Consider the following 26381-nt stretch of genomic DNA (forward strand, 5'->3'; position numbering starts at 1 on the left):
AGCCCTTAGCGCTAACCTCAACGAATGCTTATAAGAGTGGGCCGTTCATTGATTAACGTTTAAATTAATTGATTAACGTTTTAATCGTGATAAATATTTCAACAGTTTAATCGGTTGTGCCAGGAGAACAGAGTCACATGACCAAAAGAAGTGAATAAATGTCTGTTTAGCTATTTCTTGTATAGATAATAATAATAAATAGATAATAATACTTGCAGAGATAATAATTAAAAAATGCTAGTCTGAAATTATGTGCCAATACGATCTCAAATTAAAACACAAACTTAAAGAAAACTAAAAAATAATGGTTCTACGAACATGCGCCTCCAAATGAAAAGGCTTACCTTACATCTTGTGAGAGCAAAGATGGGCGACAAACTATCAACATCCACTTAGTATTCTTGCAGAGTCTGAATCGTCCAGATATATCAATACCAACAAACCCCCCCCCCCCCCCCCCCCGAAACTTCGCGATCAATCTTGTGGTGTAAAGAATTACCCGTAAAGAACTCTCCAACGTGAATCTAAGCATCGTTTTTTGAGTGAAAAAGAACGCTAACAAAGTGACCAAGTTTCCTTTTTATTTTTTGTCAACTTTGACTAGGCTGGCGGCATTATCTCGATATTCTAATACGACCAATTTTTGTTTATCTTACAGTCCCAACTGAACGAAATCTCTGGGCTAGGCCACGTAAGTAATGGCACTTACCTAGAACTAATATATTACATTTTATTTACAAGATATAGTATAACACAACAGCGAAGAACCCTTCAAGAAATATTCACTAAGAAAACGCATTTAGTAAAATGTTATTTGATAATTTGAAAATACCACATATGATGTGAACTGGGCACTGCACGAACCAGTCAGCAGTAATACGGCATCAATGTTTTCTTGTTGTTTTTTTTTTGCATTTTATTCGTATAGATAGCGTCGCATTGCGAACGAAGCATGTCGTTTAAGTTGCTTTATCAAAGAAGCACCTTTTAACGAACAGTGGTTTTGGTGGCATCATTTTAACTTTGCAAAAAAAACGATACCAAATAAAATTTGTTCGTGCCCACTGTGTGTGTATGAAAATAATAAGCATTACATTATGACGTAATCACTCCTGCGAAAAAAGGTCCTTAAAGAAACTTATAAAAAAGACATACAAAATAAGGGGGAGACCAAGGAGCATTAAAAAAATATTCACCACGAACCGTACCAAAGAGCATCAATCGAAACACGAGATATAAAAAAGCACATGTTGATATATTGACACAGATATTTATACTTAGCTCAGAAGAGTCTGTTCGTGTGTGGACTTGTGTTCCTTTCAGAGCTATTTCGGCAGTGTCGTCTAACATCTGAAAGATTTCCGCTACAGGTGCTTTAATTTGTTCAAACAGTTTGTCTTCGACACAGATCCTGGTATATCCAAGACGAGACCAAAAGAGTAGCGGAGACAGTACAGTATTATATATTCTTTTCTTGGACACAAATTTGTTCCGTATTTCTGGAATCAAAGAATAGGTAGTTCTGGAGTGCATTAAATTTTGCAATCAATTCATTGCTTTTCTACTGAGTAAGTGGTAACGAATGATTTTTATGCACTTTCGGCTATTTGAACCACATTTATGATAGTTTTGTTCTTCCAGCGTTGCAACAAGCCGCTAAAATTCCTGAAGTTTTCACGGTCGAGATGGCATTTATTTTTGATCCCCACCACAAAAAGGAATTTCCAAATGAAAGAAGTATGTTAATATATGCTGCAACGACAACTGTCCTGGTACGACTTCTGGGTTTTGGTTCATTTTGTTTACTTTTTCATATAACTCTTTTTGCCTACCTGCTTTCAAGTGCGAAGCACAACTTATATACGTTATGTTATGCGTTATGTACTTTATGCAAAAGGTATACGTTATGCAAAACATTGTTCACAGTAGCCAGAGGAATCATTAGACAACATTTAGAACATTCCTAATTATCCATTTTAAGGATTGCTTGCTGTTCAGAAACTTTTCGAGATAACCAAAATGTGGCCTGCCCTGACACCAATCACATAAACAAAACAAAAAACTTTTCCGAATATTTGTTTATGTTTAACTCTCAGCACACGGTTTCTATTAGCACTAATGTTTTAAGGGTATTACCAAACATGTCTACGCAACTCTTCAACACGGCTAGAATCTGATTTATCGCTCTTAAAATAGCAACTATTTGTTTTGTGCGAGGAACTAAAAATGCTACCCTTTGAACACTCAAAATTACATTTAAGTAATGTCAAGCCTACCTAATTTGGAGCTCGCTGTTTACAGTCAAATACATTGGTATCTGAAAACCGGTTTGCTTAAATGTTCTAACAAGCACTTCATGCGCAAGGAATGTACGATCTTTTCTTGTGGACATCCTCCACTATAAATATACAAGTATAGTTCATTCATTTCATTATTTTAAAGTATACAACAGACGTTTACAAAACTGAAACATTTGATGATCAAACATTTTGCCAATCAATGGGGACCATCACAGCACAATCTGTACCATAATTTGAAAACATGTGTTGCCATTGGCGGTTCAGGCCTCACAACGGAAGTGTCCTGGTTTCTTATGCCTTTTTAATGAGAAAGCAATAACTGGGGGGGGGGGGGGGGGGGGGTCGCATGGAGCGAAGCCGGCGTCTGTAGCAGTGAAACGGTACCTAAATTTCCATTGGCTGCGACGCGTCATATCACAAGCTTCTTCACGGAAGCCGGCGGGGCGCTCATAGTCAAAGTGGACGTGCGTCAGAGATGAAACACAAAGAAAAGCACAGCAACGCAGATATACCGTCACAGAAGGCATGGAGCCGGAGGGGTTCACCGTGTCTGCGCAGTGGGGGAGCGTGATGTCACTGCCGGAGCACCTTGTGAAAAAGAAAGACATGGCACGCTGCTTGTAGGAATGCACTGCGTGAAGGAATGCTTTCCCATTCCTTCACTTAAGACTGTTTACGTGAAGGATTGTGAAAGCATTCCTTCACGTAAGTAGTCTTAAGTGTCCTAGTGTAAGTGTTTGCTTAAACATTAAGTCCTAAACTAGTTACTTACTACAACGACATTTTATCTTCACGAAAAACCAAACCACCTCTTGCCTAGGCCAAATTGTACCAGCACACCGTGTACCTGAATTTTCCGTGCCATTAATTAAACACAAAACGAGCCATTAGTCAAAACTTTTTTTTATTTCGATAAGTGCAAATCGTGTTTAGAACAATAAAGAAAAAATATGAATTGTGGCCATGCTGGGAAGGCTAGAAAAGAAACATTTTTAATAAAGTCAGAACGAAGTCATTCCTGAGACATTCACATAAACAAAATAAAGGCACAGGTTGTTGTCTATATTGCCGCGCTCCAAGTAGGCGGCGCGGCCGTAGCCTACCGGTTATCGCGCTTGTCTCCCACGCAAAGGGCCAGGGTTCGATTAAAAAAAAAAAAAGGGCCAGGGTTCGATTCCTGGCCGCGGCTCCGCATTTTTGTTGACACTGTAAGGTGGTGTTCTGGTGAATTCGAGAACCGTTTACGGCCGCGCTGCCTACTTGGCGCGCGGCAATATTGCCCTTCTGCAAAGTTCTCTGGTTAAGGAATATCTTGTTGACCGATAAGCTCAACTTTCCAAGAATTTTCGCGCTGCAGCGTGCTTTCATAACACAACTGACTATTGTTTATTTTGTGCATTTCTTATGATAAAAATAGCAAAAACTTGCAATACAGCAGTAAATTATTAAAGCCTTTATAAAAAAAGAAAAAAAACAACGGGCAAAACACAAAGAAAGAGCAACAAAACAACATATATCGCTTTCTTCGAAGCATTATCTGTTAGCTTTTTGTTAACGTTGGGAGAAACGAGAATTACAAGATACTTGACACAGCTGTTTCGGGAGGAAGTCTTCCCTCCTCAAATGTGCCAGACTAGAAGGATGTTTTTTTCTGCCCATCTTGCGTTTTTGTTTCAATAAAACTTCACTAACAATTCGGTGTTCTCTCACCGAATGTTCTAGTTTACTCGGCTCGTGCGATGCCAAACAAGAGACGTCACCGCAATTTCTGAGGTTACGGTATAATTCATCTAACGTTGATTTCAAGTACGAGAGGTGATCAAAACGTTTTGGGACTAATTTTGTTGCGTAGAAATTGAGAGCAGTACAGTGATGCGCGCACAGCAGTCAAAGTATAGAACCTTCGTGTCTCATCATACCAAAGGGCGTCGCTCTGTGAACATTTGGAGCTGCGCTACACTAGTTTGTTTGACCACATGCACGAGCATGATGGCGATCGGTCCATACACTGCAAACCAAGGCGTGAACGAACATCACTTGTATGTCAAGCTCAGGAAACATAAAAAAGAGACCTCTAAAATGATTTAGAAGGCTTATGCAAAAGAAAAAGTGAGGTGTGCGAGGTGTTTTGAGTGGCACACGCGCCTCAAGAATGGCAGAACGTCACCGAAGTCAAGGAGAGGTCGAATAAAGTCGCCCTACCGCCCTTCATTTTCCAGCGATGTTCTGCCGTTCCTGCAGCGCGAGTGCCACTTAAAAAACTTCGCGAAATTCACTGCTTTTTTACACGAGCCTGCTGAATCATATCGAAGGTCTCTGCTTTATATTTGTCAATTTTGACGCAAAGTTGATGTTCGCTCTCGCTCTGGTTTGTAGTCTATAGTAAGATCGCAATTGTGCCCATGCACGTGGTCACGAAAACTCGTGAAGCGCAGCTCCGAATATTAACACAGCGGCGCCCTTTGGTATAGCGAGACACGAAGGTCCCTTCCTTCGGCTGCTGAGCGCGCATCACTGTGCTGCCATCTTTTTTTACGCTACATGATCAGTCTTGGAATTTTTTGATCCGAGTACCTTTTTCATGGTATTCGTGAATTCAGCATGAAATGATTTCTGCCGCTTGTTCTCCCCAGAGAATAAACACAAAATTGCTGATAATTGAGAAAATGATTTATAACCAATGATATAAGCAAGCCCAATATCAGCCATTAAAATCCAAGTATTTAAGCAGCTAAAAATAGCGGTTTTAGTGCAGTACACTGAAATGTGTCAATCTTACAGTACATAAGATGGCACAAAAATGTCCTTTATGTGCACCAAATAAGACAATAATGGTAGGAATTAAATATTTATTTATCTTTAATCGTGGAATATGATATTCCCATGGAAAACCATATTAATATGAAAAAATAGGTTTCTTGCTGTTTTACGTATTTTCATGGTACTCGATCAAAACTTACGGCGCTAGTATAAAACACATCATAAGTTGTACACGTATGTCTCTTCAGGTAAACATGCGATATGAAGCTACTTCCAATCCGCTAGTTCAATTTGTTCTGGTTGCTGTTCTTCAAGGGGTACGTTGCTTTTCATGCTTTTCTTTGAAATGATCACTGTGTTTTCTGCGTTGCTAAAAGATCTTGTATGTAAAATTACGCTTTCCTCTAGGACTTTTTCGCGCGAACTGTAGTGGCACCAGATGACTTGAGGAAATCCTCTCACAAGAAAACATATATGCTCTCCAAAGACACGCTGGATAATCTTGCGAAGGCTGTTCACACGGGACAGATCAATGTTAAGGCGGACCTCGTCACCTTCGTTACAAAGTAAGATAATTTGTTTCTATATACTTTTGTTTACTAGCTTAAGCAGCGAATCATCTGAAGTGATTGTCGAGAAGTCAGGTGTACCTCGCTTTATGGGAACATACCTATACGTAACTCCGAATGCCTGTGCTTTGGTTAAAACTTTCAAAACTGTGTCATAAAGTAGATAAGGTATTTATTAACATAATATTTTGCATATATTGCACGTGAACCTGCGGTATTTCTAGTTTTTATTATAAAATGCAGCTCATTCACCCGTTTGTTGGCATGAAATGAATAAAAAATGAATGTCTAAAAATCTTTACAAACAGCAACAAATTAGCTTCGTAAAATTTCGTACACCAATCATTCACCTATATTTTGTACTGTCATTTTTTTGTTAAATATATGCGCAATCAGTACTCACACAATTAAAGCCGTGCAAATATACCGTGCCCTAAAATATATTTTACAGGGTTTTGTATTTCACCGCGAAAGTAGACTACACATCACCCAACGCTCATTCACCGCCCGAAGGTAGCGATTGAGGTCCGAACCAGATGGCAAAGTTTCAGCACGAATCGATATTCTATTCGAAAGTTATAGAAATTTTCTGAACCATTCATAGGAAAACGGGGCTAATCTGCCGCATGTTTTACGCTTCTGGCGACACATACCTTCACGTATTCGAGAGATCCGTCGTCTGCTATTTTCATAATAATTTTTTTAGAAAATAACTTAAAACTTTTGAATAAGTTATCGGTTCGATCTGAAACTTTGGCATATAGTTCGGACCTTTAGCGTTACATTTGGGCGAAGAATAAGCGCTCGGCGATTCGTAGTTTATTTTGCGGTGAAAAAAATCTTTTGTAAATTAAATATTGGAATATTTAGAATCAGAATTATCCAATAAGTAGAGCAGTGTATTTGGGCAGCTGAGAACGCTGCTCCTTTCATTTGTGTTTTCAAGCGCGTACGGCAACTGGGCACCTTACACTTTATGACGTCATTCAGATAACATCAAGTAAATAATGCAGCAATTAAGAAAACATCAAAATAAAACTGAAAATATCAGTACTTACTTTTTCTTAGAGAAAGTGCCAATTCCTAACACGTTTTTCTGCGCACCGTTTGGGAGTAGAACGAGTTGCTCTGCAAAGTACCTTCGGCATAAATAAATATATCAAAATTATTGCACGAATAGCGCAAATATCAGATGGTCTTCTACTATCCACTGAAAGCATGGACAAACATATTAACTTGTCTTAATCCTTCTGATAAGCCACACAGACTGGGTCGTTTTTTTGTGTGTGTTTTAATATAAACTTTCCATGATTAGTTTCATAAACCACACGTAATGTGTCGTGCGCGCATTATTTCTCCATCATGATATGATATGCTGGTTGGCGGAGTTTTGGGTGGTTTCGTATGCGCTACACCCACAACACTCTTGTGTTCTCCAGGTTTATCAGAATAATGTAAAAATTAATTCAGGAGTGGACATGTTTAATGCAACGTTTCCTATGGGTTTTACATGTAGGTGTGAGCGTGTAGGGCATCGAATTCTTCGGGCTCTTGAATGGAGAGGACCCCATGTGTTAATTAGAGTAATCGTGAGGGGAGGTGGTTTATTACGCCTTTTAAACTTTGTGTTCACCTGAAATTGTGACGTCATACGGACGCTGCGCTCTCCCTTGGTACAATGTGATCCACCCTGTGATGCTTGAACACGTATGCTGGATTAAGTATATCAAATTATGCTGGATAAAGTGTAACTCGCTGCGGACGGTCCCCTGCACACTGACTATACTGGACTGAGTACGACTTGCCACAAGTGGTCGCATAGATACTAAATATTTTGGTCTAAGTACGCTGAAATCAGTATTACTCACCGCGTATAGTCGCGTGCTACCGCAGGCAGCCGTCGGCGTCGAGTCGTACTTAGTCCAGCTGCCTGTGCGCCCTTTCACCTCCTCTTCGCAGCGCCGAGCAAACACGTCGAACTGCGGATCGCATGGTTGTGTGTTCGATTTCCGCTGATCCCCTTTGGTGAAGATCGGTGTTAAAATTAATTCCGGATGGTTATACTATTTATGCTTTATTATGAGTGAGCATACCCTTTGCGCTTTTTGAATTCTTATTTATTCATTGCTATGCGCTTTGCATAGCAGAGCGCATAGCAGCAAGTAGATATGCAGACCGCTTGATATTCATTCTAACAGAGGTTTAAAAAAAAGTGGTAAGTTGCACGAATACCGTCTTTCCAGTGTATTTATTGTGTTTGGTTTACATTAGATTGCGGGATCACCGTCTAGGTCAGCAAGCTGGTGAAAGAAAATCTCTGAATTAACGCTTTTTATTGGCTTTTATGTCATATTACAATTCCAGTATTTACTTACGGCAGCTACTATGAGTGACCAGACCAGCTAAACTAATATGTGAAAAGATAATGTTTTGTTTCACATCTATTGAAAAGTATTCGCGTTACTTCGCCCGATATAAAAATATAGCCCAAGAAAAGCCCCGACGCCCTGTCCACAATTTCATTTAGAAATGTGACATACGCGTTTCAGTTACAACGTAAGCATACCTTCAATGTGTTGTCAATGCATCCACCAAGAACGCGCTGCCAGATAGTAACGACGTATAGAATCCAGACCTTTAATTTGAGTATGAACCGCTTCAATGTTCCTTCTAAAGTTGTTAGTCAACGTTGTTGCGCAAACGAAAATTATTCATGAGTATCACTCTACTGATAGACATTATATTGTCATGAATGAGAACGACGAGGTGATGAACAGTGAATAAAAAATAAAGGTTTACTCGGCGAACTTGTGCCAAACAAAATAAAGAACGAGCGTCGAGGCAGCAGAAAAGTGGGCGGCGATTCGGTGGCGTAACAGCAAGCGAAAGAGAGACTGACCCGAAACGGCCACGCGCAGCTCCTTATCCAGTGTGCGTCGCCATCTGGAATATTCGGCCCAAAATGCTCAATCGTCGCGCGTTCGGGGCTGGAATCAGCCGTCACTTTCGAGAACGAGGAAGCAGGACGAAATGATAAAATTTACATCCCGATTAAGAATAAACGAGAATCTTCTAGAAGTGAGTGACCGAGCGTTGCATGCTCGGCCCTGCGCGCGGCTTTATCCCCCCCTCCCCTTTTTAAAAGAGCATCGTTCCGATACAACGCGTAAGAAAAATAAGAACGGTTAATAAAAAAACAAGCTGAGACGAAATAAACATGAAGCGTCACAGTCCTAACGCGCGTAGAACGACTTGAGTCGAACTACGTGGAACACTTCGGGTGGAACGACCTTGAGAAAACCAAGCAGAAATCCGACCACTAAAGCAAGAAATCAAGCTTTAGATTCTTTCCTGAAAGACAGTTCAGTATTTTCAAACTAATGGTACCATTCATGGGTCTATGCTACCTGATCGTTTTATTTCCTCTCGTGAGAGGGGCCTCTGCGCCCTTCTTATGCTCCAATCCTAGCATTCCCCAGCGGAACAATTCCGCTCAAAAATGTGCCGCCCTCTCGAACTGCCCAATACCACCGCACACGACTCGTGCTGCCGAACACCCCACGTGGTGTACTGCCAAGTAACTGTTAGGAATCTGAAGTCAGCGTGTCATACTTGAGAAGGGTATGCACTTGGGCTAGTTGGTGATCCATGTTTGTCAGGATTAAAAGCGCTAAAAACAACGGACGAGTAAAAGAAACGAACAACACAGAGCGCTGCATCATACTTTAATCACAGTTTAAAAATGTAAAACAAGTAAGACGAATAGCCAAAAGAGGCTTTCTAACGTTTAGACCTGCCATCTGTGGTATATAAATAAAACATAAAATAAATAGATGGAATGAGACTTCAGTTTTATTATAATTTTCAATATCTTATGTAGTATAAGACGAACCCTTATGTTAATGCACATATGGTAATAAACCATCTATAATGCTCAAAGCTTTAAGCCAGCTAAAAACCCTGTTTGTAATGGCATAAGCCGGAAATACAACAGTATAGCCGGCAGTTACCCCCTAGGCGAGTTTTGCGAAAGCACCATGGAAACCGTTAATACGAAGTTTCTGCATATTGTCACGAATGACAAGTGATGAGGCGATAATAACTTGAGAAACTAAAGGTTTAATGGAGCGAACTTGTGCCCCAAAATAAAAAGGGACAAAATAAAGCAGAGCGTCGCGGGCGTCGAAGTCGGCGTGACAGCAGAATCGAACGCTGGGGCGAAACTGACTTTGGCTCACCACGCGAAACTCCTTATGTACACGCGTGGGCTTCTGGAATAATCGGCGTAGAAAGTTCGACGCGTATAACATTTCGACCCCGAAGAAGCAACAGGATTCGCGAATTTTCCAGAACACTAAATTGCAGGAATAAACAATATACACGTCGCTCCCAGGAATCGAGCCCTGGCTTTTCGCGTGGGAAGCAGGCGCGATAACCATTATGCCACGCGCGCGCTGCCTAGTTAGCCAGCTGCGCGCGTGGCATTACTCTCCCCTTTAAAAAGTGCATCGCCCCGATTCAGCACAAAGCAAAACAAAGCAAACAGAAGTAACGGTAAACTTCAGAGTCATTTGGAACACATGAGGTCCACTGTCCTATAGAGCGTAGTGCGGCTTCATGTGCACGACGTGGACGACTTCTGGTCGTGGAGGGCGGCGTGACGAAGTCCACGTTCCGTCGGGCATCACCTCGTAGTTCAGATCCACGAGTCGACGAAGCACTTTGTAGCGCTTCAGTAGTTTCTCGCTAAGACCACGGCGGCGGATCGGTGTCCACACCCATACCCGGTCTCCGGGTTGAAAGTGGACGTCCCGGCGACGAAGGTCATAGCGGCCAGTGTCGATACGTTGTTGGGCTTGAATCCGGAGTCTGGCGAGCTGACGGACTTCTTCTGCCCGTTGGGTAACCACCTTGGTGTCGTCGCTTCCGTCGACAGCCGGTTCGTGGAATATCATCGCATCCAGCATTGTCGTCACTTTGCGACCATGACCCAGTTGAAAGGGTGTAACCCCTGTGGTCTCTTGCACGGCCGTGTTGTAGGCAAAGGTGACGTATGGCAACACCTCGTTCCATGTCTTGTGCTCCACGTCGACGTACGTGAAAATCATGTCGGCGATGGTCTTGTTGAGTCTTTCCGTCAGCCCGTTGGTCTGCGGGCGGTACGCCGTGGTGCGACGATGTGTGGTATGGCTGAGACGAAGGACTTCTTATGTCAGCTGGGTCATAAACAGTGGCGTACCACCTTATCTTTGAGTGGGGGGGCACACCAGACCCCCCCCCCCCCCCCGGTTCGACACTTTTCACTAGTAATGGGCCAAACTTTGCCGAATCGAAAATTTGACGCCGAATTTGGGGATTCGGCGCAGCAGACTTAACGTGGATATTTAGTTTTTCTGACAAAAAAGGGCTTTGTGTTTCTTTCTTAACATAAATACAACCCGTAGTGCCAGTTGACACAGTTATTGCTAAATAAGATGATATTCTACACAATAATTGTATCGGTGTAACTTTTGGTGTTTACTGCCAATTTTAGTGTCTGCTTGCAGAAAGTGGCGTGACAACGAGGTTGGGTACTAGCCGGCGCAGTCACGGATCGCATTAGGAGAGCTTTGTTATTGAGGCTTCATCAGCACACGAATGCAAGTGTGTTTACATTGTTAAAATAAAGGCAATCACTGCGTTCTGACTTCCCTTGGGAGCCACCGTTTCGTGGGCGAAAACGAATGCAACGTTTGCTGAGCCTTCACCAGAAAAGATAACGATATTGTAAATATGCATGTTTTTGGATTTGAGTCACTTGATGTCAGCTTTGCATGAAAGTGTGCGTCACATATTCGCAACATGCCGTTTTTAACCTTTAAAATGACGGTCTTTGACGTTAGGAGACACATTGACGTTTAGGAAGATGGGAAGGGTTAGGAAGGTCGGATGTGCAACGTCGATCATTATAGTTCGGTTTAGTTTATGCCGATACATGAAAATCACGAAATGACGCGAACTAAAAAGCAAGATTATTCTGTTTTGGCACAAACTACTTGTGAGATGAAAACAGGATTGTTTTAACAATAATAATAAAAAAAACAATTTTATTTGCACGTACTGGAATGTGGTAATGTGTGGGGCTAGGCTGATAGGTGAAAACGCTTACCCAGAGTGCCTGCCAGCCCGCCACCACATGTGGAAAAACAAAACAGACATATATATGTACAGAATATACACACTACAGAAAGTACTTAAAAAGGAAAGAAAAGAAGGGGGAAATACGTATCACATTATGACGAGGATGGCACCTGCATCCAATACATCCTGGCCAGCTCTCGGGACACTGCCCGTTTGACAGCAGTGGGCTGCGAACAAAAGGTATTCACACGAGGGAGAAATTCCGGGGATTTCTCCACGGCACGTTCATCCCGCGACGAAAACGTCAGGCTTTGCTATGTGCAAAAGCCTCGCGTTTTCGTCTCGTGATGCGCGCGTGCCGGGGAGAAATCCCCGGAATTTCTCCCTCGTGTGAATATCCCTTAATTGTCAGTTGTCAGTCAATGTTTCAACTACCTCGTTGCATAATGGAAAGGTCAAATTAAAATTACGTTATCCAGAATGTACCGCATCATTTGGCACTTGCGCAGTGGACTGCGTAAATTAGTGGTCGATCTTCTGTTCTTGAGACAGAGAATATTGCAGAGAGCCACACTCGCAAGGGCTCACAAACGCGCAGTTACCGTGCTGCCTACTCCGCACCTTGCCCCAACCGCTGGTTGTACTAAACTGTGCAATGGTAACCGCACTACTGCTCGGCGTCCACTCGTAATCCATGGCCCCGTCACGTTCGCGCGCGTGCGCAGACGTTTGCCGATTTTTTGCTGAATCTTTGCCAAACTTTTCTTCAAGATTTCGGCATGTGCCGACCGAGCTTTTCCGAATTTGAACTTCGGCAGATTCGATCCATCACTAATTTTTATGGCGCAGACGATTGACCCCCTAGCAACGACTGCTTGGCAACGCGCGGGAACTTCAATTTTAGATTCGGACGGCGCGTGTACACTCAAAGCACGCTAACCCACCACCCCGCCGGCGTTCACGCCGCTTCGTCCGCGGAAACCTTCGGCTACTTATTACAAAACTATTAACCCACTTAGCCCCCCCCCCACCCCCCACACCTTGTACACGCCGATTTGCGGCGTCCAGCCGGCAACCCAAGCCCCGCTGTCTCCCATGAACTTCCCTAAATGGAGTGCCATACCATTTAGTTCAGCGAAGTTCCGTCAACAGCATTCGTGTTTTTGTTTCAGTGTTAATTACGAAAAAGAAATGTCGTAAATATCGCCATATGCCTCGACATAACAAAATGTTTCAGAAAAAATACAAGAAGTAAGCCCACGCCGTGAATCGAACCCAGGTCCGCTACGTATGAGGCAGATATCTTACCACTAAGGTATACGCTACCTCTTCGGAAACTCGCGTTGCAACCGCTCCACGAACCATCCCATCCGGTGTGAGCGCGGTTGCTGGAATGTATATGGCCTGCGCGTTAAGAATATGCCCCCCCCGGTTCTGGGGGCGGTGCCCTCGGTATTCCTTGCCCGCCCCCGGCCATTGTTTGCCCTCCTCAATAGCGTCGGTTTCAAGGGGGGGGGGGGGCAAAACACATGCCTTGCCCCCCCCACTGAAAACTGGGGGGGCAAGCACCCCCCCCCCCCTTGCCCTTCCGATTGGTACGCCCTTGGTCATGAATGAGGATCCATGGTCTGAGATCAGGACTTCGGGGGCGCCGTGCCGAAGCACGATGGATTCAATGAAAAACTTGGCAACTTCCACAGCAGTTCTGGAAGGAAGGGCTTTCGTTTCGGCGTACCGCGTGAGATAATCTGTGGCGACGATGATCCAGCGATTTCCCGAAGTCGACGGCGGAAAGGGCCAAGTAGATCCATTCCGATCTGCTGGAAGGATGCTGTTGGCGGAGGAATTGACTGCAAGAGTCGAGCCGGCCTCGTCGGAGGTTTCTTTCGTCGCTGGCATTCATGGCATGATCGTGTGTATAGGTGGACGGTTTTGGGGAGCTTGGGCCAGTAATACTTTTCACGAATACGGGCCAGTGTCCGGCTGCAACCGAGGTGTCCGGACGTCGGGTCGTCGTGGCAGGCTTGGAAGATCTCCTCTCGAAGGTCCGTCGGGATTACCAGCAGCCACGTCGAGTTGTTGTTGCCGAAGTTCTCTTTGTAGAGAACTCCTTGTCTAATGGCGAAGGTCGGCAGGGCTCGTGAAAAGACACGTGGTATAGCACTCCCACGCCCCTCCAGGTGCTCTATTGGTGCGCGTAGCTCAGGATCGTCTCGTTAACGTCGGGCCATGTCGTCGGTGTTCACTGCGGCCAGGAAACACTCGTCGTCATCGTCGTCGCTGCTGCCGGAAGTTGTTTCGACGGGAGCTCTGGACACGTTGTCGGCGTCGCTGTGCTTGCGGCCTGACTTGTAGACCACGGTCATGTTGAACACTTGTAGTCGGAGACTCTATCGCGCGAGGCGTCCTGACGGGTCCTTGAAGTTTGCAAGCCAGCAAAGCGAGTGGTGGTCCGTGACTACGCGGAACGGGCTCCCGTATAAGTACGGACGAAACTTCGTGATTGCCCAGACAACCTTAAGGCATTCTTTCTCATTTGTGGAGTAATTTCTCTCCGCCTTGGACAATGTCCGACTTGTGTAAGTGATCACTCGCCCGGTGCCTTCTTGTACTTGAACCAGTGCCGCGCCAAGTCCTGCGTTACTTGCGTCGGTGTGAATCTCGGTTTACGCATCCTGGTCGAAATGTTCAAGAACAGGAGGAGTCTGCAGTCGTCGCTTCAGCTCGTCGAATGCCGGCTGCTGCTCCTCGGCCCATTCGAACTTCTCGGCGTCCTTCGTGAGGTTTGTGAGCGGTGCGGAAATCCTTGCGAAATCTCGAACGAAGCGCCGATAATAGGCACGTAGCCCAAGGAACCTTAGCACAGCCTCCTTGTCTCTTGGCGCTGGAAATGCCGCGACGACGCGAGTCTTTTCTGGGTCTGGGCGAATGCCTTCGTTACTAAACACGTGACCTTGGAACTTCAGTTCGTCATAGGCGAACCGACACTTTGACGGCTTGAGGGTGAGTGAGGCTTGGAGAACAGCTCGGAGTCGTCGCAAGTGCTCGTCGAAGTCGCCCGACAACACTAAGACGTCGTTGAGGCAGACGAGACAGCTCTGCCACTTCAGTCCTGCCAGTACGGTGTCCATGACACGCTGGAAAGTTGCTGGCGCCGTTCATAGTCCGAAGTGCATCACCTTAAAATCGTACAGCCCATCCGGTGTGACAAAGGCCGTCTTCTCTCGGTCCCAATCGTCGACTTCGATCTGCCAGTAGCCACTCTTTAGGTCCATCGATTAGAAGTATCGAGAATGGCGCCGCCGGCCAAACGTGTCGTCGATGCGGGGGAGTGGTTAGACGTCTTTCTTCGTCACTGCGTTCAGCTGCCGGTAGTCCACGCAGAACCTAAGCGTCCCGTCTTTGTTCTTAACCAGTACGACTTGGGAGGCCCAAGGACTGCTTAAAGGTTGAATTATGTCGTCGTTCAGCATCTCTTGAACTTGCTCCTGGATCACCTGCCTTTCTTTAACGGAGACTCTGTATAAAGATCGATGCACCGGGCGCGCATCGTCCTCGATAACGATGCGGTGCTTCGCAACGGCGGTTTGGCGCACCTTCGACGACGACGCAAAGCAGTCGTGGTATTCGGAGAGGAGGTTAATCAGCTGACGTCCTTACGGACCCGGAAGCTTAGGGTCAATGTCGAGCTGCTCTGGCGAGGTACTGTCCTGCTGAAGTGGCGAGGATTCGTCAGTAATGGCGGCGATTTCGGCGGTGTTTCGGAGTTCCTCGATGTGGCCAACGGCTGCACCTTTCGTGAGGTGTTGCGCTTCCTTTCGGAAGTTCGTCATGAGGACCACAGTGCGGCCATCTTGAAGTTCGGCTACCCCTCTTGCGGCACCTATTCCTCTTCTTAGAACGAACTGGAGACTCCCCTCTTGCAGAATTTCGCGCAGAAAGCTTCGGTGATCCCGACAGGCACGAAGACATTCGACCGCGGTGGAAAGTTCACGTGACTTGCGAGGACTCGGACCGCGGATGACGTCGATTTGAGTTCCTCCGGTGGTGAAACAGGTTTTCGTAGAGTTAGCCGGTTTGCTCCGAGGCCGATGACGGCGCCATACTCGCAGAAAAAGTCCATTGCGGGAATAACGTCCCTCGAACAGTCTTGCAGGACGACGAACTTGACATGGCACGTCTCACCATGGATCTCGACGCGAGCAGTGCATCTCCCAACTGGTCTAGTCAGGTGTCCTCCGGCGGTTCTTATTTGTGGCCAATCTCACGGCGTCATGACTTTTCGAAGGCGGCGGGAGAGCCTCCCACTCAAGACGGAGTAGTCTGCTCCGGTGTCCACGAGTGCCGATGCGTCGAGGCGGTCGATAACAACGTTTAGGTTGTTGGACACCGATGCAGGAGCGTCGTTGTGATGCGTAGCGTCGAGAGAGTGGGAGCGCTCCGTTGTTCTTGGAGGCTCTTTACGTCGGTCGTCTTCGGTAACTCTATCTTCAGGGGTTGCCGCGCCTAGTTTCCCCGGCGAGGAGCGAGGGGCGACAAGCTTTCACGTCGGGGTCGGTGCATCGGCGAAGCTGGACGTCGCGGCGACGGCGACAGGAACTCTCGGCGAGAAGCAGGCTCGGGGGACTGGGGTCGTCGCAAGTACTCGTCGATCTCCCGAGGTCGTTCACCATACCGGGGGCGCGGGTCGTTTGGGTGGAATCCACGGAGCCCGAGACGTCGGTATGGGCAACGGCGGTACACATGGTCAGCTTCCCCGCAGTGGTAACACAGCGGGCGTCGGTCGGCCGTCCTCCAGACATCTGTCTTCCTCGGCGCCGGTTGCTCTGGGCGAACGTTCGCCTGATCTTCCTGTCGTCGGGGGTACTCCGGCGCTGGGGCGTCTCTACGGGGTGGCGCCGTGGTTTGGCGGGGAGCTTGCGGCGGGCGTCGGGCCATGGCGGCGTAGCTGAACGTCAGTTCGTCCGTTGCCACCGTGCTGACGGGAACCTCTGGTTAGAGCACCCGATGCACTTCTCGGACAGCCTCGGCGATGGAAAGGGTTGGCGGACGACTGGCGGTTGGCAGCAACCTTCGCAGTTCCTCCCGGACGACCTCCCGGATAATTTCCCGGATATCCGGCGTACCGGGAGTGTTTTCGCCGTTAAGCAGCATGGGTACAGCGACGCCTGGATGCCGCTGGTAGTGGGAAGCGCGCGCTCCATATCGGTCCCCTCCGTGACGAACGCTTCGACGGTGGTAGGCGGGTTGCGGTCGAGGCCTTCGAAGATGTCTTCTCTTACACCTCGCATCAAGATCCGCCACTTCTTTTCGTCGGCGGCTTGAGGGTCGGCGCGAGTGACCAGGTGCAGGACATCCTCGATGAAACTGGTGATGGTCTCGTTTGCGCCCTGGGTCGTCATTCGAAGAAGGTCCTCGGCTCTCTACCGTCGATACTGCTTGGTGAAGGTTCGCGTTAGCTCAGCCTGGCAGAGGGTCCACGACATCAACGAAGTCTCGCGATTATCGAACCAGTGCCTGGCCGTTCCTTCGAGCGCGAAGTGAAGATTCTGCAGGCGCTGGTCGTCCGTTCATTGGTTGTGCTGGGCCACTCGCTCGTACTGTTGAAGCCAGTCCTCGATGTCTTCATAAGGCTCACCATGGAAGGACGTGGGCGTGCGAGAAGCGACGGGTAGGACAACGACGGGTGGAGTGGTCATCGTCGCGGTTCCCTGCTCTGGTTTCCGCGGCAGGGGTTCGAGTCCCGGAGGTTGGTCTTTCGTACGGCGGCTTGCTCGGACGTTGGCGTCTTCAGCGAAGGGTAGCCTTCCGGGGCTGAGCACTGCACTTGGCCGGGATGTCTTCGTAGGTGTACGCTTCACGGGCATAGAAAGCGATACCCCATACCTCCACCAATATGTCACGAATGACTAGTGATGAGGCGATAATAACTGGGGAAACTAAACGTTTAATGGGGCGAACTTGTGCCCTAAAATAAAAAGGGAACAAAATAAAGCAGAGCGTCGTGGGCGTCGAAGTCGGCGTGACAGCAGAATCGAACGCTGGGGCGAAACTGACTTTGGCTCACCACGCGAAACCCCTTATGTACACGCGTGGGCTTCTTGAATAATCGGCGTAGAAAGTTCGACCCGTATAACACTTCGACCTCGAACAAGCAACAGGATTCGCGAATTTTCCAGAACACTAAATTGCAGGAATAAACAAAATACACGTCGCTCCCAGGAATCGAACCCTGGCTTTTCGCGTGGGAGGCAGGCGCGATAACCGTGAGGCCAGGCGCGCGCTGCCTACTTGGCCGGCTGCGTGCGCGGCAATATGGCCTTTTTTGATGCTCAGAAAGGCATGAAGAATATTTTTCGGTTTAACTGAAACTGAAAGCTCGTCGCTTGTTATCTTTACGCGTATCGCTTCGTGATTACTTCGACATTATTTGTTGCTAACACCGTTATCTCATTGCCGCACGCAGAGCAATAGCAAATGTTCATGACTCGCGTCGCCCAGCCTTTCTTATGCTGCGTAAAAAATATTGAATTTTGTTTCTGTATAGTTTAAGATAGCTCTGCCTTTGAGGTGTGGCAACACTGGTTTACGGTTTAGATGAGAAATTTAGACCGTACACTAGCACTATGGTGCGTGGAGCGCGTCTTTGACTGGTGTGTTTAGCGTCCTATCTCACTCTAACCTCCAAAGTGGCCCCTAAGTGGCAACAAATGACGTCACACAAGCCGAAGACTCATGATGTTGCATGTCACGATCTTCTCGGTTTGTCGTAGAAATACTGGCGAAAAGCACCAGCGAAAGCGAGTGTCGCTCTCGTCGTGGCGTTCAAACTTCTGGCTGCAAAAGCTTCCGTGGAGTGTCAAGTTCGAAAGCGACCTGCAGTTGAGCAGGCGACTGCAACATCCACCGACGCCGCTGGGACACCACTAGGATAGCCACCGGGGACATCATGACACTTCAGTGGCGTCATCAGGCGGGAATAGAGGGACCGCTTTTTAGAGCGCAGCTCTTAGGGGTCCGTTCCCGGCTTGAGCGGCGTCGGCGTAACCAAGGTCACCCCAAGGTCACGTGGACCCCAAGGTCACGTGACCCCCAGAGGTCACGTGATGCATCCCCCAGGGTCACGTGACCCCCCGCGAGGTCACGTGACCACCCCCAGGGTCACGTGACCCCCACCGGCATACCGGCATACGTCACCGGCATCCGCATCGTCCTCATCACTGATGACGTCATCAGTGACGTCACCTCACTGGCATCCGCATCGTCATCGGCATCATCACTGATGACGTCACCGACATCCGCATCGTTATCGTCATCATCGCTGATGACGTCATCGGAGTCCGCATCGTCATCGTCACTGATGACGTCATCAGTGACGTCACTCATGACATCATCGGCATCGTCACGTGGCCCCCCAAGGTCACTTCACCCTCCCCAGGTCACTTCACCCCCCCCCTAGTACCCTTCCCTCCTCCTCCTCAAGAGCTGCGCTCTATTTCGGTGTTACAGGGAGTTGTAAACGGCTTTCACTTTTTGGCGCTTTAAACATACCAGTCGGAGACGCGTTCCAGGCACCATAGTACCACTGCTATACTACGTTTCAACGTATGTTGTACGGCAGCGAAGGCTAGAAGCTCGAGCTCATACCGTTGGCAGCTGCCATTAACGCACGAGAGCTTGTGCCGCCGAGACGTGCCATAGAGCAAGGAGATCGGGCGTGTAGACTTCCCTCCGGTACATCATAAGGTGAAATAGGGTATACGGAGCGCAATTTTGTCTGCTTCTGCGCCGGGGTTGCGTTGATGACAGAACGCCGAGCTATTACTGGCTGATTAAAAAAAAGGCAGTGAGTTGACCTCGCGGCTTCTAGCATTAAGGTCTCCCCACTATCCTTCCAATCAAAGCCATTCGGGACTGGGCGCCTTTCTCACGCAACCGCAACCCCTGCACAAGAAGCAGACGACTTGCTCTCCGCAAAGCTTGGGGTCTTTAGCCTCCATCATGCTGTAGAGAGAGAGGACCGCACGCCGGTGGGATGCTCATCCAGACCTAAACGGGCTGGGGCGAGGTCTTAATCTGTCCATGACTACAAAACCAGCGTTAAATTATTTGTGTCCTGACGCCGAAAACAAGCTAAGTTGCATGTGTCAGTAAAATATATAATGCTCAAATTAATTTTATTCTTAGTAGAAGAGCGTGTTGGTTTAAGTCATGGATGAAACATGTAGTTGTGTTGTCCCTGTTTTAATTGTTTATTCTTTCTTCATCCATGACTTAATTTTATTCTCTCCCTTTAACCTTGTTTCTAGGTTCGACCTTGCAAGTGTTGAAAAAGGCATACTTTCCAACGCCGTTTTGGGTACGAGTATACATTTACCGCTTATGATGCATTCACAGTAAAAATTCAAGTGGGGACCATTGCTGCTCGCTTTTTGCTCAGACTGTAGAGAGAGTTTGAAATAATTTTCCTGCGGAAGATGGGGCGAGTAAATTACGGTAAACAATATAAGCATCACGGCGAATGTCAATACTCACGATACGACTCAACACCAAAAAGGTGATGTGAGCAGCTACAATGAGCATGACGTTTGACTCTATTTATCGTACCTGAACACATTTTGTTTTCAAAGTTGAGTCGTACTGTGAGCGTCGCCAATCGCCGTGACCCTCTCATTCTTGGCCGCGATTCACATTCCCCATGCTCTGCAGGAATGTGAACTCGCAGAAGTATTTTAGAAAGTAGATCTTCCTGTATAACCTTGAGTGGTGACTTCAATTTGTCTAAGACTTCAAACAAGCACTAATGAACCTGTCCTTTGTCCACTCAAAAAAATCTAGTAGCATCCGAAAAGACACATTACAATGGCTAAAAACATTATGTTTTTTTCACCTTAAGTCTTGACTCAGCCGACGCTTCGAGCTGATGGGACCAAACAGACAGCGTTAAACATGCACCGCCATGGTGTTCGTCATGTTTCTGTACGTGTTCTTTCATAGCTGAACCAATCATAAGCAAAAAAGGTTTGCGACTCGAGCCTGTCGCAGTGCTTATTTGATGGGTCCCATCAGCTCGTAACGTCAAGCTACGTCTGCACTTTAGCTGGAACGAATTAAAGAAGCATTCCCGAATCAAATCAGTGGTTATACACTCGTCAAACACAAAGCTGGAACAAAAAGTTCGGGGAGGGCACTATTTTGAGTTCGGTAAGACAAGCGCGGCATCATGGTCGCAAGATTTCATTCGACGCGCTTCGCAAACTTCGCCCCCAATTTTGTGTTTGACGAGTCCAGAACCCCACGTATATTCTGGAACAAATCATCTCTACAATTATTATATCTTCATGGCTCATGAGACACGTATCCCTGTGAAGATTTTCGAAAACTAACACAGGCAAAATTTTGCGTTTTTAGAGTTTCCGCCGTCAGAATTAAAAGATTGCTCACCATGTCGTCCGCGGCAGTCGTAAAACTCACGTAAATGAACAGACGTCTTTGCACCACGGCAGACTCACCCTCCAATCCCTTAGCAAAAGCCGGTTGTACTTGAAACGTATTTGAAATATATTGAATATGCATATTCATTTCGTATTCATTCTGCATTATTTTGTCCTCATTCAAATTATGCGTGTAAGGAATTCAAGATAAATCGTAAATATTATTCAAAAAATATTTGAAATATAGCAAAAATATAAATCCTTTTCCCTCAAGATGCCATCTGTGTATAAAGAACCGAATACAAGGTTTTCATTTTGGATTTTGTTAGTAAACGTTGTCCCTGTGGTACTTGAACGTACTACTTACACACATTAGAACGAACACAAAAACAGAACTACACATTAGAAACGAACACAAACACAAACAGCATAAAGCACTGATCACCTAAATTACAATTCCACAATTCCGTTGACTGCTCCAGAGCCTTATATATCCTACATATTAACGGTAATAATTTGGCCAGTGATCACCTCTGCACTTATTAAGGTTCCAAGCATTCTATCTTCTCCTCGGGAGTCTTTCAAGGAGAAAAATGTGTTTGGAAGTTCGTGGACGATATCTCTTACTAAAAATCATTGGTGCAACTAATAATAAATCGGCGCAGTCTCTAAAACATACACAAAATCGACTCCTTGCAAAATTGTGATCGCTTCTCTGCATAGCACCACTCAGAACGAAACGAGTCAAGGCAGTTTCTCCAGTTTAAAATAGTTATCGTGATTTTCTTTATTGGTTGACTGTTTAATGTGGTTGTTAAAGTCTCTAAGTTTTTAAAGTCAGTGTATTAAACTCACTACTCACATCACGTTCAATGGTGAGTATACACATTCAGTGAACTAACATTGTGCTGACACAACCACGCCAAACATGTCTGCAGGCAGCACTTGCTGAAGCTTTGCAGCATCAGCAAGTGTTGTGGTTGTAGATGCCTAATTCCGTTTGTGATTGGTGTGCAAGAAACTCATCAGGTGCGTTTTTTTATAAAAAAAGAAAATAATAACATAACTGGGCTGATTTATCAGTGTGATGCTGCACAACTCAATTCACAAACTACCAAATGTTGTATTTATAGACTTCACTCTACTCCACGTCTGCTTGAAATGAGCTTCTAATAGGCGAGTTTTCAATACTTCGGTAATTGTAAATTTATTTTGTATGCATGTAAATTGACGTCAAAAGATACTTAGAGTATAACACAACCGTATTTACGATTTTCAGCATGTTTAAAGTCTACTGCACATATTATTAATCGATGCATTTTCATTAGGGTACGAGAATATTTTGCATAAAATAAATTAATATTTTCAGAATTCAATGTGAAAGGTATTTTGTGCCTACTAGTTTAGTATTTACCCATTTCGAAATGCATGAAGATAACTTCAAGTGTAGCAGAAATAAATGTATTTTGAAAAGATTTTCGGAAATCTATTTCAGTACTAATAAAACAAAGAATTTTATATTTTCGATATATTTTTTGTGTACGTATAACTATGACCTCTAGTTGAAATACACTGGAAATAGAATATTTTATATTTCGAACGTCTTAGTTTTCGCTAAGACCTCATCCGGTTTTTACTGGCGGCAGTGATTGAAGCGGCAGTGGTTGAAGTGCCAGCAGCTTTCAGCGACAGGCTATCGTCGCCGAATGAAGCCCCAGCTTTTGAAAGTGCTTGAGCCAGTTTCCATTTAACCCTTTCGTTTCTCGAGGTTGACGTTGAGTATACAGTGAAATTTCCGGTTGCAGCCTGCCGAACAAATAAGATACTGCTGCACCGCGTAGAAGCGCATGACCAGCAATACTACCTAGAATAATCAAGACCTGTGGATCTAGATGTGTTACATCATCACAGTAAGAACGAGTGAAGTCCCGGATGGGACACGATTACCGCGTCATCATTTGGCTGGGTCTCGTTTTTTGGTCAAAGCGTCGAAGAACGCTCGACTTAGGGTTAGGGTCCAACTACTGAATTGGCGCCATCCGACTGCTATGGCATTCCATAAAGGAAGAAAAGGATGTTTACCGGGGCTTGATTGTTTTAGGTGGTGTTGTCCGCACAGATAAGTCACCGGAGGACTGCAACCCACGTCATTATTGTGCTGTGCCATACAATAGGCGCAAGTCCAACTAAACAGACTACGTAAAAAGTAACATAAAATATAAAGCACTGCTACTTATGCGCACGTAAAGGGAAGATGCCCCACAATGACTTAAAGATAACACAAAATATCTGAATATTACCAATGATGGGTGAAAATCTTTTTTAGAGCTTGTAATGTTGTTTGCTTTTATTGTTCCTGAAAAAATGACGCTGCCAACGAAACAATGGAGGGAAGACTGCTCCACCTTCTCAAAAACGAAGCCTATGGCTAACGACGACACCGAAATTCGAAGAATTCCTCACTCGAAAGTAGCTAAAGTTTGGGCACGTTTTGGGTCACGGGGACCCCAAAAAATGCGGTGATCAATATTTTCACAAGATTTTTTTTGATACCTCCGATGCCCCTGATGACGACAGTCTACAGCGCTACCCCATACTCCCTGTACAAAGCCGGCTGCAGAGTATCGAGTATCGGTATCGGAGTCATCGGAACGATCTACTAAAACTTTTTGTTGTTTAATTTTGCCCTAATACCCAGTCCTAAATTTTGTTTAGATATCATATTGTTATACGATAATAATAAATGATAGAACCAAAAAGAGCTTTTTCTTTAACAAATCCCGCTTTTGAATTGCGTCTTTTCTAAAGAAGGGGAACGAAATATGTTCAGCAAAACTATCAATATTTCAGCCTGATCAAAATGTCTTATTCCTTTCAAACGTAAAGAGTTTATTCTATGCGATCAATGAGTGTCTAAAGTATGCATTGTCCCATTATCACAGATTGTGAGTGACTACGTGAACAGATTAACAGGATTTAGTACACTTATCTACCTGCACCAGCCAATAAAATTATTTTCCCTTGTTACGCAATTTGATCTATGCGTAATCTTATATTGAAGTGTGGCGACTGCCTTCGTACTTTTTATTTATAACTGTCATCGTAAAAAAATAAACTTTGCATGTTCGAGGTACTCCCATTTCTCATTCGTAATATAAGCAAGGTCCGTACCCAGTACTCCACAGTACGAATGTCGAGGTTCTCTGCAGGTGTTGCCTTCCTCGGGGGAATGTGCACTTCGCATCTGCGTGTTGCTGAAACAGAAGACACGCCTCATACATTCAGCTTGGTCCCAATTCTCGTTCACGAATGGGGGCACTCGTAAGTACTCGTATACAAACGGCACATGCGCGTTAATAAAATAGTGCACTAGTGCAACCTACACAATAAAACGAAAACGCAATTTATAAACTTTTAAGGGGTCAAGTGCGTAGGCCCTTTTCGATTTACTCGCGAAATTGTAATTTAGAGATTTATTCACCCACGCTGAAAAAGACAGCAGGCGAAAACAAAACAACAACAAAAAAAATGAGTAGGTTGTAGTATGCTGTCACCGGTAACGTATGCACGTTATCGCCCCCCAGTGTCCTGATTAATTTACTATTAGTGGATCACCGGACAACCAATGAGAAACCAATATCACCCGATACGAACGAAATTGCGTCCATTTCCCGCAGTATCGTTGCAAAGGCAGTGGAAACACAGAATGCAGTCCGTATTGCTTCGCAATAATGAAGCACCCAGGAACTTGATACGCATTTTGTACCTCGGCGACGCGAACATCGTCGTGCGTGGCGTCTCAGAAAAAGAGCAATGCCAAATATAGCGCTCCAGAGAGAATTCTTTCCGCCTGTCAACCGTCAAAGGCGTCGTCACTTCATCGTCGGTATCTCAGAGCCAGCTGAAGGGCTAACAAGGTCAAGTGACACCACCGATGACGTCACGTACGCAAGTTATTCTACTCCCTTTTTTCGTTTCCAGTGCTCAAAGGCAGCAGGGGGAGAGGCAGGAAGAAATATGGTGATTACATAGAAATATCGCATTTGATTCTTTTAAAGCGTTCATTTTGTTATGAACACCGGCCGACCTTATAAATGACTACAATGGTGTAAAGCAACAACCACGAATCACCCTTATTTTTTCCAATTCATTTCAATTCATCTAATACAATTTTGGCGACTCCAGCGAAATCGAGGGCCCCTAAAGTCAATGACAGGTCAAGAGTAAACTGGAAGCGACTACAACTCCCTTCCACTTCAGCAGAGCAGAAGCTGGAGAGGAGGCGGCCTCCTCTCCAGCGTTCGCTTTGCTATAGTGGAAAAAGGTAAGAGGAGCTTCCCTCTTTCCTTCTAAACTTTCACCAACTTTAGCGGCTAGAACCCAAAGCTTTCACGGCAGGTTCGGTTGTCTGCCTTTTCGAGCAAATCAGATATTCACAGCGCGAGTTTCGAAGACACGTGGTGAAAATCGCCAACATTCACGGGTAGCATTAAAGCCTACACCTCATACAGGGATGGACATGGTGAATGAATCAAGCAATCTTTCAACGAGCACGTCACTAACGAATCCCATGATCTGATTTTTTTTTCTAAGGCTTGGAATGGTTCACGATGGAGACAGAGCAAGGTATAGCACTCAAGCGTACCGAAACATAATTTGCGACGCAAACGATGGCTACACGATGGCACCTGTTGCCAACGGAAAGCGGAATGGAGAATGGTCTGTGTGTTCCTTGGAACACTTGCGTGGGTTTGTCAGGTAAGTTTTTGTATCATTTATTCGTGTTACTATCACACCTTATTTGACAGCTTCGACGCATACAGGGTGTTTACATTGAGGCAACTTGAAATAAATAAATAATATTTTAAAGATAATTGACGGATATTGTGATATGATAACCTTATGGCGCTATTTGTTAAATTTGCATCGTCATTTAAAAACAAACTGCAACAAATGCCGACAGGAATGCCATCGCACGTTGTAGGCATCTCGCCCAATTCCACAAGTCCCATGAAACATGCTGCCTGTGAAGTTACACGCTGTGCACATGCCGACATCTGGAGGACTAACAGTTACAAACGAAGTCTCTAAAACAAACTGCGCATTGGTAGCGTGTTCATCAACACTTGATTCGAACTTCGAACGTTTTATGGACCACCCCAATGTTTACATTCTGACCACCCACATTACGATCTCCA

At 45.6% G+C, this 26381-nt stretch overlaps 1 protein-coding gene across 1 annotated transcript in view; it reads left to right on the forward strand.

Moving 5' to 3' along the window:
* Positions 1-26381, forward strand: part of LOC115312180 (coagulation factor X-activating enzyme heavy chain-like) — a 71697-nt gene that overhangs the window by 20917 nt on the left and 24399 nt on the right. The window contains exons 5-11 of the mRNA XM_040220237.1: positions 659-691; positions 1642-1772; positions 5309-5377; positions 5469-5626; positions 20059-20108; positions 24393-24504; positions 25777-25941. Of these exons, the coding sequence (XP_040076171.1) occupies positions 659-691; positions 1642-1772; positions 5309-5377; positions 5469-5626; positions 20059-20108; positions 24393-24504; positions 25777-25941 (718 nt within the window). The remainder of the gene's footprint in view (positions 1-658; positions 692-1641; positions 1773-5308; positions 5378-5468; positions 5627-20058; positions 20109-24392; positions 24505-25776; positions 25942-26381) is intronic.

The sequence above is a fragment of the Ixodes scapularis genome, unplaced genomic scaffold (assembly GCF_016920785.2).
Source record: "Ixodes scapularis isolate PalLabHiFi unplaced genomic scaffold, ASM1692078v2 PGA_scaffold4__175_contigs__length_147842914, whole genome shotgun sequence".
In the NCBI taxonomy this organism is placed as follows: domain Eukaryota; kingdom Metazoa; phylum Arthropoda; class Arachnida; order Ixodida; family Ixodidae; genus Ixodes; species Ixodes scapularis.